Here is a 15581-nt window from a genome sequence, read left to right as displayed (position 1 = left end):
CAAATTACATGAAAACATTTCCCATTTGCTTCTTACAGCAAAATTTAGCACCACATTGATTTGATATAGCTGAACTGATGACACTGAAAACATTCTGCAGTTTGTTTGTTTTTTCACTTGCAGTAGAGAAGAGAAGCAAACTTGTCTTTCTGACACTCAGTGATATATCTTTAAACTGACACATGGGAATGAACCACGTACATCAACAGGTCGGACAGTTGATCAAAAGATCGTGTGTGCAGCAGGCAGTAACAGCACTTGGTGCCTGCTTACTAGTGATGGGCAAAGCGAGGCTTCGTGAAACACTGAAACATTTGTGCAGGAATTATATTGAAGTGTCAAAACAATCTGAAACCATCTCCACAGTGACACCTGCTGGCCTCTGGCTATGAATACATCTTGATGACACTTTTCTGTGATACAATGACAAAGACAAGTCCTGCACAACTCCAAACAAAACTACTTTTTATACCAGACTGTCAGTAATCATGATCATCGCATGATTTGGGGAAATTCTCACACAAGCAAGAAAAGAAAAACACTGAGTCTGTTAAAGACCACAAGCTGTGACTGTAATGATCAGTGTGCCAAAACAAAATTTGCCCCCTGTTCAAATTTGTGCTGCTCACAATAAATAACTTTATGAAAAAAATAAATAAAGAGAAAAGACCGCTGTGTTTACTGTAATAACCACACAGGGTTGCAGCTGATTTTGGGCTCAGTCGGATTCATTTTTTTTACTCCCAGCCTCAAAATTTGGATGTGTTTGGCTGACTTTAAGTTTTCATCAGGTTTGTTCTACACACTGTCAAACTAAACTAGAAGCTGGCACAGCATTAGGTTTTATTTTTTATTAATTTTAAATATATCTATATATAAACAAAAAACAATTTGATCAAATGTAATCTTTATAAAAAGTTCAAGCTTCTTGTTTTAATTCTGACAAATGATAACATTTAAATCATCCTCTGCTGAGCAACCTTTGAACTATGAATGGACTTTCTTTAACTTTCCACTGCTGTGGAGTTTGTATCCTGTAACACTGACATGATGTTTTACTGAGTCTGGAGTTTGGGTCATAGTGAACCTGCTGCCTGTTATTTATGAGATATTCACACCTGAAGCATCAGTGAGAATAAAAAAGGGAAAAGAAAAAAGTCATCACAACCTGGATGAACATTTCGAAAGTCTCCTTATATTTCAGTCGCATAGTTATAACTGCACTGGTAATGTCTGCCGATAAGTTCCACTTTGTTCTTACTGTTTGCTGCGGTGATTACGTCACATGCTTTTACGACGGTCCTGCCGGGGAGCATTAGGCATGTTTTAGTGCGGGGGAATAGCGATCTCCAGCCGTGTGCGTTCCTGCGCAAATGTGAGTCAAAATCCCTCCAGTTCTACGAGTCCATTTCCACTTATATCACGGGCTGTACTTGTTGACGGTAATTACAGGGGGTTTAGGCTAGGAGAGGCATGTGACTTACCACCGTAGCCTTTGTTGCGGGTTGGATCTGTGCACCGCAGTTGAATTATTTAGCCACTAGAGGGCACTGAAGACCATGTAATTGTCGACTTTTCCTAATTTTAGGGCACTAGGTCTTTTCTGTTGCCTGAGATATGCAGGTATTCTTGTTTCCTGCCTGTTCAAATGGGATTGTGGGACTTTCTTGTGTCAGCGCATTCACCTCTGAGCATTATTTGTGTTACAGTTCATTATATTGGTGTGATGTTGGGAAGTGATGATTGTTATATTTACATGTGATAATTGTTTCTCCTTGTTTCTTGTTATTCAGAACCACACGTCTGTCCGCCCCTCCCACACTTGTTAAGTATGCCTACTGCTGTACTGTTGAGCTGCTGTTAACTTCCATTGAAGTATATCCGGACATCACTCTCTGTGCCCCACTCTCTGACTGGAGTTTAAGTCCTGAGGGAGCTATCATCCCAGCATCCCACAGATTACTCTCTAACAATAACTATTTTCTTTATGGCGGTGCAGTATTAGAGCAGCAGGTTACAGAAATGTTAATGTCACCCGATGGTGCAAATCACATTTTCTTTTGAAAGTAGAAAAACTACAAAACAGAGGAACTCTGAGCTAAAAACTCCTCGAGGTTTACTTCCTCCTTGAGTTTTTTTTTTATTGAGACTTTTAAGGAGTTCACAGCTCAGTGTGCCGCTCTCTCTCTCTCTCTCGCTCTCTCTCTCTCTGCTGAAATGAGTGAAAGGAACTCGCTCACCAGTCTGTGTCTCTCCCTTTCTCTCATTAGATATTAATATATTATTTATATATTTATATCACATTTATTTAATTGCACTTAAGGGTCCAGTGTTTAAGTGACTGGATAGTCTAGATTGGTCTAGATAATAATAATAATGAGAGAGAAGATTATTTTCTTAAATAGAAGTAGTATAAGCTGAAATGATTTCTCCTTTATCGCACAAACATGTTGTGGTCATATGTATAAGAACGTAGAATAGATGATGCAGAAAGCTGCATCTGGTGTGACAAAAAAAAAGACATCAGCTTAGAAGAGTGGATTTGCAGCACTTTTTCTTTGAGAGGTTTTTACGTCCTCTTTCTGTGACTTAAATCACTGAACTGCACTCCAGTGTCTACATTTGATCCTCTGTGTTCAATTCTGTCACCTACTGTGTGTAAAAAAAAAACAATGAAGGATTAAAGAAAACACACATACTGTATCACAGTAATATGCTGACTTATGAGTGTTTCAGAGGAGGAGCATCACAGCACCAACAGTTTCACCAAATGTACAAAGTAACATTCAAAGAATCTCACAGCAGTGCTGCAGTTTGAACATCAACACTCAGCTACAGTTAGAGCTGAAATGAACCTGTCTGTCCAGATGGTGGCGATATAAACTCACTTTTTCCTGCTCCGTCACAGACACAATCTTATATTCAGTCTATTGAACGGTTTGTCTGCAGCTGCGACAGTAGTGAGAATGACTCGGATGAGGCAAAAGCTGCTTGTTAGAAATGGACGACTGATCAGAAACACAAAGATACACACCAGGTTAAACCAAAAGATGAACGGCTTTGATTCACACCTAGTAAAGAGTCAATTCATCTGTAATCAAACCTTTTTTTTAGTCTGGAAAAAAAATAAATGTTAATAATTATTAAGTCTTTCGCTTAAGCGAAAGACTGAAGCGTGCTTGTGAACAGAAGTTTAGAGGAGAAAACTCAACTGAACGAAAGTGTTAGATTTTCAGCGCTGTCTTCAGTGACTGTGCTGCAGATAACTGCGATGTTCTGCTTTATCATTGCAACGACTGACACGCCTGTCAACATTTTTTTTTTCATGTTGGAGACAAAGCAATTCGTTCTCAACTGCTGTTGATTTCAGGGGACTTTCCAAACTGTTTTGGTTCAAAAGAGCCGAAGGAAAATCATCATCAATGTTGGCATAAAAACTAGATGCTTTTATTGTATGTGCACTGATAATGCTTACTGTCCTGTCATTGTCAACCAGTCAAAATACATAAATAACACATTGTGATCATGCTGAAGACCACAGACAGCATTCCAGGCGTCCGGTGGGATAAAGCAGCTGGAAACATCACCTGATTAAGAAAAAACAGACAACAGATTGAATGAATAAAAGAGGGCTTCTTCATTGCACATTTTTCACCAATCACAGGCCTCTTCTTTCACTTTTGACCAATCACCGATCAGGATGAATTGCACTACTGTACTGTGCATCCCCATTCGCAGGTGCGTGAGTTTCTGTAAGTAGCTACTGTCAGACAGGTTTATCTCCCTGTTCCACTTTTCCCTCTTTCTATTTCTTTCTGTTGTATAAGGGCACACGGGGTTCATTTCCTCATTGCTCCTTCAGCATTTCTGATCGTGGGAATCGGGCGTCAGTGCATTTTTGGGATGACCCAGGCGGTTTTGATCCGACTCTACAAAGTCACAGGTATGCTGCGTGCTTGCCATCCTTTATCCACTTAATTTGTTTAGTAAGTGTTTTAGTGGCTTGTTTGCGGCGCTGTTTGCAGACTGGTTGATTCCTTATTTCCAGCTGTTGTGCAGAGGGCAGCTGCATTCCTTCAGGTGGATATAGCTTTCTTTCAATTCTGGGCTAAATAGCATTTGCGCCATTTTGCCATCAACGGCAAATTACAAAACTAGGAGCAAAATCTATTTTGTTATTTCTATGACTAGATGGCTGCCATGCAGAACTTTCATTCAGCGGTGAGTTTTTAAGTGTATCGGCCCAGCCAAGTGGAGGAAAACTGCTGCCTCCGTTTTTGCTCGTCCTTTGAGGATTTGCTCCAGTTGTCACAGAGAGTGCCGTATGGGCATCTTGTTTTGGAGTGTTTGCTCTACGATCAGTTGTTATAAGGACCATCACCGGCACATTATGGTTTTATCGTGTCCTTTTAATCTTCTCATGATCCTCAGCCACTGAAGTCCAGCTCAGTATTTATGTTTTACCTCATTTATGGCACTACTACAGCAGGGGCGGATCTAAAGACATCCGATGGAGTGGCAAAGTCAAAGCCATTTCTTTACAAATATGCAGGCTTTATATTTTCTAATATGAATTATTTATAGTTAAAATACAACTAATGCACCAAGTATACACATGTTTTATATAAATATAGTTCATAACTTATTTTGTTAATGGACACATAATTAAACTTTCCAATTACAGAAAACTTGTGAATGGCCCTGCAGCATGTAGGAATGTAAAGATAAGCTGGTGGACTTGTTGGGCTTAAAATGGTTAACACTATGAAATGTATTCAGTTTTAGAATTTATAGTTAATATAATCTGCGGCTAGTTTCGAAGTGTAAATGCTAGCATAAGTTAAACAACTCTTCCCCTTTAATAATAAAGGGCCCTTCCTGTAAAGTGCTGTGGTGTTTTTATCCCAGTCCAGTTTATTGCCAATGTGTACTCCAAGGTATTTATAGTCCTCAATCAATCAGATCAAACCAAAAGAAGTCAAAGGATTTTGTTTTAATCCGCTTTCATTTCTTCACTCAGCGCACACATTTATTTATAACATGAACACATAAAAATTTACTTTTTTCTCCTGGTGGACAAACTCTGTAACTGCATCACTGCTTCTGACCTTTGACCTCATGTGTTGATGACTCTTCGCCTCTGTCTCCTCTCACAGGGAGAAGATGATCTGGAGGATCCTGCTGCTCATCATCCTCACCTCATGTGTCTCTGGTTAGTTTACAGCTTCACTTTCTGAACTCCAAATAAAGCTCAACAACAGATTTGTTCCAGTTCTCAGTGTGTCTGCTCCTCTCTTTCCCTCTCTGTCTCCTCAACAGGATCATTTGTAGTCAATGTGACACAGACCTGCTATCAGGCAGAGGAGAACCACAACATCACACTGGAGTGGACGTTCACCACCAAACATGACACCTTCATCACTTCACTGAAGATCCGCTGCAGTCGTCCAGAACTCTCAGTCCTGTATCAGGTTCATGAAGGTGTTGAGGTGTCAGAGTCTCAGGATGAAACGTTTTCAGGACGAGTCCAGAGTGACAAAGATGCCCTCAGAGAAGGACGAATCAGACTTCAACTGTCCAGACTCAGGACTGATGACTCGGGTCTGTACAGATGTGAAGTGCAGACAAATAGTGGCAGCAGCTTTCAAGATTGTAAACTCAGCGTCACTGGTAAGTTGATTGAGTAGAACATTAAAAATGAGTGTCATATTTTAGTTTAACTTTAGGATAATAAACTTTGATGAATTGATTGAACTTTCAGGATAAAATAATATTTTCTGTCCTTTCCAGCAGCTGCTGATGAGCCCAAACATCAAACTCCAACAATGAACCCACAGACAGAGAGTCGAGGAAGGATCGGCCTCTATGCTGCACTCATACTGACAGCAGCTGCTGCAGCTCTGCTCATCACACTGAGTTTAAAAGCAGAGAAAAGAAAATGTAAACATGTAAACAGTCACAGTCTGAGTAGTGTGGTCACCTCGACTTCTTCTTCTGAGTCTCTTCCTGCTTCTTCATCAGAAGCTCCACCCATTAGCTTCATCTGACTGAGGACCTCACCTCCCTGAACTCTTAGAAGCTTACGTTAAAATGGAAGAAAACATTTCCGAAACTGTTAAAATTATTCAATAAGTCGTCCAAAGCTTTCAGATTAAATTCATACATTTCCGGTTCCTTCTTATAGCATTCATATAGCAGAACTGATGACACTGACAACATCCTGCAGGGTGTTGTTCAGTTTGCAGTATTGAACTTTTGTACCTTAACAGTATGGACTCGGCTCAGCGAGAGGAATTGGGCAATGCAGTTTGATCAGTGGTCTGAGCCTGATGACTTTGTAGCATGGCCACTGCTGTTTCTCTGGCGTACGTTTAATCTCTGGGCTGTTGCTTTACCTCGTTGTGTCCTCGTTGCTTTTTGACTTGTTTTCTTGTTTGATCCATCTGCAGCACTTAGATGTATTTTTTTTTTAATTTAATAAAGTATTCAAAATAAAAATTGTTAGTCTTGTTCAGAGGAAGGCCTTTAGAGGAGGTGAGTAGGGGGCCCTGGTGGTGGGTATTTATGTGTGCTGTGATTATTTATGAACCATGGTGTGTGCTTGGAACATCATCATTAGTTCCTTGCTCTTTTCTTCATTATTCCTGAGCACCTCATCCTGCCACACAGTCATAGTGGAGAACTTTCAAAAGGTTTATCCGTTAGTCCCAAATACTTCATTTGTAACTGGATCTGAATTTTCGCTGTTATATTATCAATTTACATTGTAACTAGTTAGGTATGAAGATGCGTCATTACAATGATACTTATTTTACGTAGATTTCATTAGTGTCACAACAGTTAGGACCACATGGTTACAGGGTCATGTACTGCTGTTTTCAGTGTGAGTCACCTGTTAGTTAAAAGGTTACTGTTCAACTCCAGCTTTTAGGCAACAGTCAGTGAATAGATTGTTTATAAAATGTTTATACACATATTCAATGACAGAAATGCAACATTTTAATAGACACACGTTTAAAACACAAAACTGTAAATCGCCCTTTGATCAAAACAATAAAATCAGTCTCACATACTTCGAGTTGAGTTTTGGAGCTGATTCTATTTCTTGTTTTATACTTAGGTTATTCAACATTGTTGACTCACGTGAGAAAAATTCAGCTTTCTTTGTGATTTATTGCCTCATAATTTAAGACAGCTGAAAGCCAGAGTCAAGAGTTCTGCACAATGGTGTTGGGTTCAGTCTGACTGAAATTATACATTTACAGATAAGTGTTTTAAAAACCTCTTCATACATCCATGAATGCATCCTTCTCCATCGTGTCCTGATATGTCTGGATAGATAAGAAAGCTTCTGTATTGTTGTTATATCAGTTTCTCGTTGGTTCATGCGATGTAAACACATTTCTTTGAGTTTCTTCCTCATTCACAAGCAGATAAAAGAACTCCAAGAACTTACACAGTTTTCCCCATTGCTGATACAAGCAGCTGTCCATCCATCCATCCACTCTCCTCTGCTTATATCATAGGGTAAGACCTGTAACTGCTCACTCATTCACTCTTAAAGTGGAACAAATCTGTTGTTGAGCTTTATTTGGAGTTCATAAAGTGAAGCTGTAAACTAACCAGAGACACATGAGGTGACGATGATGAGCAGCAGGATCCTGCAGATCATCTTCTCCCTGTGAGAGGAGACAGAGGTGAAGAGTCATCAACACATGAGGTCAAAGGTCAGTCAGTACAGCTAGAAGGAAAATCTGCAGTCTGATTTCATTCACTCATTAAAATATCTAAAGACACAATGAAAGACTGCAGAAATATCAAAGCAAAGTTGTATCCAGACAAACAATAGTATCATTATATTTAAGAATAATTAGACTATTAATGTGTGTTTAAGACACTGACATGTTTTACAGTTTACAGTTCAAGAGCAATAATGCACGAATCCACTAAGTGGAGTCAAAAATAAACTATTTACTGCTGCTGGCTGTTTTTCACTGACATTCTGCAGCCATGAAGTAACAGTGTACTGTCACGTACCAACTGGCTATGCTCAGCTTTTTAAAGCTCTTCCTTAGTGTGATTGTCATCTTAAACAACCTGCTCATCGACATGCCTGAGGCGTTTATGATTCATACTGGTTGTACTTTGGAATATTCCAACAATCAAAGGCATGTGCTGCCTTTGATTTTCTTTCTTCTCTTAAAGAATTTACAACACTTTTATAATGCAGTTGTTATTAAAATAACTGAGAATAGATTTCACATTTATGAATGTATTTTTAACTGATATCATTAATAACGGCCAGAGGTTCCCTACATCTTTTAAAAGACAAAGTCATTTTGTGCAAGAGTTTCCAGCAGGTCAACAGCGCAATAGTGAGCAAAGCAGTGTAAACTTGTGGAAACAGAAAGGAACTACATCGATATCTATTTTAAGTAATGCATGTAAGTGTATGCTCCATCTTCGAAACAAGAAAGGCATCTGGGATCTCCAGAAAAGTAGAACATTTTTTTCCTGCACAGATAGTTTTTTTCAATTGCCCGCAGAACCCGTCGCTGACTATCGACACTGTGTTACCTGCCAGATGCATATCATAAACTTTGCAACCTCATCTGAGTAATGCATGCGTGAGAATATTTGCACAGCAGTCATCCAGTCATCCAGTTCATCCAGTCCATTATGATCTGTTCACTCAGTGGCACTAAGTGAAAGAATCAGCCTGTCCCACATCAGGAAGTGTTTAGTGAACATGTTTCCACACTAACACTGCATACTGTGTATAAAATGTCAGCGCTGACTTTAACTCTGTGGTTTAACAGCAGCTCTTTGAATAGCACTGAACACAAGCTGAAATGACTGTTTCCCTCTAACACTTTGATTGTGCTGAGTTTGTCTCCTCTCAGCTTCTGTCTGCTTTCATGAAATAAATGAATCAACACAAACGATGGTGGGGACATTTTCTCTCTAAGAATACTGCAGCATGGTGGGAGCAGCTACATGTAATCTCCCAGCATGCTCCAGCACCGCTGAAGGAGAGTGTGTCCTGGTCCATCATATTTGTTCTGGTTATATTTGTGTTTAAGTTGTGTTACTGGCTTCCCTGCAGAGCTCACAGACAGAGGAGAGAATTTCACAGAGTAAAACCAGAAATGCTGTCACACTCAGACACTTTCACAGTGTTCACAAACAAACATTTCTTGTTATTTTTCTATACTTAAAGAAAATGTTTGATTACTTCCTCCCTTTACTTGGTGTGAATCAAAGCTGTTCGTGTTTTCATTCACTTGTTTTTCGTGTTTCTGATCAGTCGTTCATTTCTAACCAGCAGCTTCTTCTTCATCTGAGTCTTTCACACTGCTGCAGACAGTCACTTCATTCCTTAGACTGAAAATAAGATTGTCTTTAACAGAGCAGGAAAAGTGAGCTTATAGCGCCACCATCTGGACAGGCAGGCTCATTTCAGCTCTAACTGTAGCTGAGCGTTGATGTTTAAAATGCAGCATTTCTGTGAGATTCCTTGAATGTTACTTTGTACTTTTGGTGAAGTTTATCAGTAGCCAGTATATTACTGTGATATATGCACTGGCCCTTTCTCAAGTACACAAGTCCGTACTCGCCGAGAAAGCGAGCACGGACTCGCAATTTGTACAACTGGAACACCAGCGTACTTGATGATGTGACAGGTCCAGAGTTTTTACTGTCGTCCCCTCTTAATTTAACTGTGATTACTATGTTATGAAGCTTAACTTTAATCTCAGCCAAACCGATTTACTCAGGACAGCGGTGATGCAAATCTGAAGGCTAGACTGTCCAATTTCACAGCCGTTTACTTCCGGTATACCTGACCTTCTGAAGACCCGGCCCACGTATACCGAGAAGGCCGAGTCCTCAGGAGGATGCAGCCTATTTGGACACGACTCATAAGTACGTACAAGTACCCATATTGAGACAGGCCCACTGTTTGTACCTGTTCTGTTTGTTTCCATTTATTTCCATAGTGATTCACAGTGAATTAAATAAAGCACTTTCTAACTCTGTAAATAGAAATGGCGCAACATGGAACAGAGGGAGATTCTGGTATGAATACACAGAAGGTAATGAGGGACAAGGGAACATACGGGGAGGACAGCTGAGGACAATTACACATAACAAGAAAGAAAGTACACAGAACTGGAAAATACTGACCAAGATGGGGACCTTAAACGTAACACAGGGAGGACACAGAGACGACAGGAGGGGGCACAGAGAGCACGGGGAGAGCGCAGGCATAACAGGCTGGGAAAACATGATAAACATGATGGAATTAAAGCTGAGTGGCTGCTGTTCTTCAGCTTGTAGTAACCATCATACACTTGCTGTCATACACCACACACCTATGCTTATTTGTTTATACTGGTTTTCTTTGTCATGGATTCTAAGTAAACAGAGAATCGGCTGATCTAACCTCTGACCTACATCTCACCCAAGTTACCCACATTCAATTCTTAACTGCCAAAACACTAGATATCTATCTGTAAGAATTTACATTTTACTATTTTGAACTTGTGTTTCCAATGTTCACTTTCTGGTGGGCTAAAGGAGATGTGAACACAAGTATGAAAATGAGGAAGTTGGGCTTCTGCTGAATGATCATCATTACAACTGTCAGAGACATGCACACACAAAACTGAAACCCTACATACCCATATGGAAAAGAAATAGTAAAAACATATATGATTTACTCATGAAAGGCCACTTTCATGAGTAAATCATATATAAATCATATAAGGCTTACATGATTTACTCATGAAAGTGGCCACTTTCTCATTACTTTCATATATTTTTTTAGTAAGTATACAAATCATACAAGTTTCATTATATAATTTTTCAAGGAATCTTATATGTGTTTTCACTCTTGTATGCTTTTCATACAAGTTTCATACAAGACAGATACAAACTTTATAATATTTATATATATCTTTTCCATATGGGTAGCTTCAGTCTATATCAGAATGAAGTATTTACTCTAAGAAGTGCAATAGAGACTGAAAGAGAGAATTCAACCTTTTGATATTTTTTCCTGAGTCAGTGTGTAAATATAGGTGATACAATTGGATCTCTTAGTCTGAGTCTGTGTTATAAAGGATTAAATTATAAATATAATCCACAGTTTAACTTTGTTTGTTAAACTGTGGATCTTCAGTGGTCCAGGGTAAAAAGGGAAGAGAGTACAAACATGCTCCGCTCGTTCGCTCCCCTCTCATTTGTCTTCAGCACTCTCACCCACTCCACTCCACGCCATGCTGCCAGAGAAACAGATCAAGTAAAAAGGACAGGTCCAGGAGTTTATGCACAGGAAAAATGTGGTTAAAACAAACTGAGAAATCACACAAAAAACAGATTATCAGAGCTGTACTGACAAGTATGACTCAATGATCCAGCGAAGACGCCTTCTGAGCCCTCAGCTTAAATAGCAGCCCAGGAGTCAAGGTAATCAGGCAGATTCACGGCGGGTGCATGGGCCAAGGGTGGGAGCCCAGCTGAGCTCTGCCCAGGCAGACAGGTGAGAGACAGAGAGGTTAGAGAGAGGCAAACTCAAAACAACATGTGGCCTGGAAACTAGGCCAACCAGGGAGACACGGAAACCATGACAGGAAAGAGGTCATCCAAGAAATCCAAACTCTTGATGTAATGATTACACGACGGTGAGCGAAGTAACAACTGCAGAGCGTATGTTGGCACCTTTATCAGTCAGCTCTGCGCTGATGTGAAACTTTGTCTCACTAACTTTGTCTCTTAACCACAAAAGCTTTTTGGCTGTCCACCTAAACATCGTAGGCTAAATGTGCCGCAGAACAGAAACTGAATAAAACATGAAGTTCATTGTATAAATTATGGAAAAAGGTATTATGTAAAATTCTAGTTTATCCTCACATTTAGATTTAGGTGGCTAGAACTTCACTGTGTGATTTTGTATAACCTTTGCATGCTTAGATGAAGTATGTGTATGTGTCAGTATGACCTCAAAAAAAAAGCTGCTTAGCTAGGCGTAATGATGTTTCACTATGTTATCTGCTAACTGTTTTGCTCAGAAGGATGAAACTCAGGGCCAGCGACAGGAGCTTCCTGGGGAAAGATGGTAGGCGTTGCTCTCTGCCCAGCCACAGCCCGTGGGACAGAAACCTTTTGTAACTAAAAGATACAGAAAGTTGTGTGTGGGTGGTATAAAAGAGGAGCTGAGACATCCCAAGGGCAGAGCGCTCATAACTTAGACCTGTGATGTTTTGATGTGTGTGTTCGCTCTCCTGTATGCATGCAGTAATAAATAGCTTGACCACAGCGCTTTCCGTGTTGCAGACTTTATTTTATCCGAAAATTCCACGACAAAGGATTGGGCAAGTTACCTCAGTTTCTAAATCAGATTCACTTCTAGGCTTGACAAACATCAGGATGACGTTGACAACTCCATTAGCCAGAGTTCGCATGAAGGCAGGACCCAAAAGCAGACTGAATAAACTGAATGAAACTATACACACTACACAAACTTTACCACAGAGGTGATCGGGCAGAATCCAGAGAAATGGGAGAATCCAGAGACCCTGAGAGTATGAGGAAGAAAAGGTCAGGTTTGGCATTAGAACCTGCAGGCAAAGCAATATCAATTATTTCTTTAATGGGGAACAGCAAGTGAATCTAGAACATGATGGCACCAGGACCTGAACCCAAGGAAACAGAGCTAATTACATGATTTAACATGAAGCAAGAGTTGAGCACACATAAGGCTTAGTTACCACAGCGGGTGACTGGACAACCTGACAATGAGTAGCCGGCAGGGCTGGACTGGGACAAAAAGAATCAGCCCGGGCATTTTGACTAGGGACTGGCCCACCAGGTTTTATAGGAAAAACCATAAAGCCTTGAATGAAAACAAACGTTGTTGTGACAGTGATGTACATTGTCTTGTTGGTAGAATAAAACTTAATTGATTTGTTGATGGCATTTTACACACAGTACTGGTACAGTATCTAGAAAATGTGGGAAAATACTGGCATCATATACAGTACTTTCTTCTGAAGAAATTATGTTGGGACCCTGAAAAAATTACTATGTACAATAATGGATTTCTATACATTTAACATCAGATTAAAACTTTGGTTGTAAGATTTGGATAATTATTTGTTAAACGCTAGAAATTTTAAATGAGAATAAGAAAGAAAAGTATTTATTTGTGCCCCCCTTTCCCTGATAATGCCCTACCTGCCCCCCCTGGAGCAGTAAATAAAAAGGGTTAAACACACAGTATGGCTCTCAAACTGCTCCTCTTCCTGGAGTGAAGCACAGCCTGATAACCCTCCCTCTTCTTCCTGCTCTTAAACACAGCACCTCCTCTCTGTCCACGTGTTTCCTCGTTCCCTCCCCTTCAGATCTGCACTTTGAAGATGGGTGTAACCAACATGTGGTGACATGTAAGAGCTGACAGGCTCCATTCACTGCAGAAACATGTTGTTGAGATCAGAGCTCAGACTAGTTTCAGTTATAAGGAAGAGAAACTCACACAGTCACTGACACTGAGAGGAGAAATGGCACAGAAAGGAGTTCAGCTGGACCGAGAAACCTTCTCTTGTTCCATCTGTTTGGATCTACTGAAGGATCCGGCGACTACAACCTGTGGACACAGCTACTGCATGAACTGTATTAAAGGTTTCTGGGATGAAGAGGACAGGAAGGGAATCCACAGCTGCCCTCAGTGCAGGAAGACTTTCATACCGAGGCCTGTCCTGGAGAAAAACACCATGTTAGCAGCTTTAGTGGAGCAGCTGAAGAAGACTGGACTCCAAGCTGCTCCAGCTGATCACTGCTATGCTGGACCTGAAGATGTGGCCTGTGATGTCTGCACTGGGAGGAAGCTGAAAGCCATCAAGTCCTGTTTAGTCTGTCTGGCCTCCTACTGTGAGAAACACCTCCAACCTCACTATGATGCAGCTCCATTAAAGAAACACAAGCTGGTGGCCCCCTCCAAGAAGCTCCAGGAGAACATCTGCTCTCGTCATGATGAGGTGATGAAGATTTTCTGTCGTACTGATCAGCAGAGTATCTGTTATCTCTGCACAGTGAATGAACATAAAGGCCATGAAACAGTCCCAGCTGCAGCAGAAAGGACTGAGAAGCAGAAGGAGCTCGAGGTGAGACGACTAAACATCCAGCAGAGAATCCAGGAGCAAGAGAAAGATGTGAAGCTGCTTCAACAGGAGGTGGAGGCCATCAATGGCTCTGCTGATAAAGCAGTGGAGGACAGTGAGAAGATGTTCACTGAGCTGATCCGTCTCATCCAGAAAAGAAGCTCTGATGTGAAGCAGCAGGTCAGATCCCAGCAGGAAACTGAAGTGAGTCGAGTCAAAGAGCTTCAGGAGAAGCTGGAGCAGGAGATCGCTGAGCTGAAGAGGAAAGACGGCGAGCTGGAGCAGCTCTCACACACAGAGGATCACAACCAGTTTCTACACAACTACCCCTCACTGTCAGCACTCAGTGAGTCTACACACTCATCCAGCATCAATATTCGTCCTCTGAGCTACTTTGAGGATGTGACAGCAGCTGTGTCAGAGACCAGAGATAAACTACAGGACATTCTGAGAGAGGAATGGACAAACATCTCACTGACAGTCACTGAAGTGGATGTTTTACTGTCACCACCAGAGCCAAAGACCAGAGCTGGATTCTTAAAATATTCACATGAAATCACACTGGATCCAAACACAGCAAACACACGTCTGTTATTATCTGAGGGGAACAGAAAAGTAACAAGAATGCAACAACAACAGTCTTATTCTGATCATCCAGACAGATTCACTGACCTTTTCCAGGTCCTGAGTAGAGAAAGTCTGACTGGACGTTGTTACTGGGAGGTGGAGTGGAGAGGTGGAGAAGTTTGTGTAGCAGTCGCATACAAGAATATCAGCAGAGCAGGGACGGGCGATGAATGTGGATTTGGATTCAATGACAAATCTTGGGCATTATATTGTGACAATAACAGTTATATATTTTTTCACAACAATGTCCAAACTGTCCTCTCAGGTCCTCGGTCCTCCAGAGTAGGAGTGTACCTGGATCACAGAGCAGGTATTCTGTCTTTCTACAGCGTCTCTGAAACCATGACTCTCCTCCACAGAGTCCAGACCACATTCACTCAGCCGCTCTATGCTGGACTTTGGCTTTTGTATAATGGAGCCACTGCAGAGTTGATTAAAGTCAAATAGAGAAGACAGGTTCATGTTGATCCCTGACCATTATATGTACTTGTGTAGTTTCTAAATGAGGCTTTACATTTTAGAAGCTGAGAAGTTCAGTGGTCCATTGATGTGTGAAAATAATATTGCACTGATTCAAACTGTACTTACATTTATATACCTTACATCAATATAAATCTGAATTTGTTCTTCTGGCTGATAATCATGTGAGTTTAAATGATACTACTCTTCATATTCAGCATGTTTGAAATCTGTCATCAGTCTGGTTAGTGGTTTTATTCTGTAGTTGCTGTAGTGGGTTGTCAAATGCAACAATATATTGGAGCTGCAGTGATTCATCAGTTAGTCATTGATTAT

The 15581-nt window shown here is 40.7% G+C and overlaps 2 protein-coding genes across 3 annotated transcripts; both read left to right on the top strand.

Annotated features, from left to right (window-relative positions):
• Positions 1-5163: 5163 nt before the first annotated feature.
• On the top strand, positions 5164-6444 carry LOC148103882 (programmed cell death 1 ligand 1-like). 2 transcript variants are annotated; one of them, XM_087834549.1, is made up of 4 exons: positions 5164-5212; positions 5320-5618; positions 5650-5670; positions 5791-5968. In XM_087834549.1, exons 1-4 carry the CDS (start codon positions 5164-5166, stop codon positions 5827-5829), a joined length of 408 nt encoding a protein of 135 aa, XP_087690675.1. In that variant the 3' UTR covers positions 5830-5968. The 2 variants fall into 2 exon arrangements, with proteins under 2 accessions (XP_087690675.1, XP_087690673.1); XM_087834547.1 differs by having other exon boundaries at positions 5320-5670; positions 5791-6444.
• A 7037-nt stretch (positions 6445-13481) lies between these two features.
• LOC148103881 (tripartite motif-containing protein 16-like) lies at positions 13482-15404 on the top strand. The gene has a single exon (XM_087834168.1). It carries the CDS (start codon positions 13560-13562, stop codon positions 15231-15233), a length of 1674 nt encoding a protein of 557 aa, XP_087690294.1. The 5' UTR covers positions 13482-13559; the 3' UTR covers positions 15234-15404.
• Positions 15405-15581: the final 177 nt, after the last annotated feature.

This window comes from Neolamprologus brichardi, chromosome 3 (assembly GCF_056152115.1).
Source record: "Neolamprologus brichardi isolate AB-2024 chromosome 3, ASM5615211v1, whole genome shotgun sequence".
Classification (NCBI taxonomy): Eukaryota; Metazoa; Chordata; class Actinopteri; order Cichliformes; family Cichlidae; genus Neolamprologus; species Neolamprologus brichardi.
Note: the sequence above shows the minus strand (reverse complement) of the source record. Positions and strands in the feature narration are given on the sequence as shown.

What these genes read in the sequence shown, in the direction of transcription:
- LOC148103882 (XM_087834547.1), top strand. Translation starts at nt 5,164, where the DNA reads ATGATCTGGAGGATCCTGCTGCTCATCATCCTCACCTCATGTGTCTCT. An exon ending in CCTCACCTCATGTGTCTCTG is followed by an intron (nt 5,213 to 5,319) that starts GTTAGTTTACAG and finishes TCTCCTCAACAG; the next exon opens with GATCATTTGTAGTCAATGTG. An exon ending in TTGTAAACTCAGCGTCACTG is followed by an intron (nt 5,671 to 5,790) that starts GTAAGTTGATTG and finishes TGTCCTTTCCAG; the next exon opens with CAGCTGCTGATGAGCCCAAA.
- LOC148103881 (XM_087834168.1), top strand. Translation starts at nt 13,560, where the DNA reads ATGGCACAGAAAGGAGTTCAGCTGGACCGAGAAACCTTCTCTTGTTCC.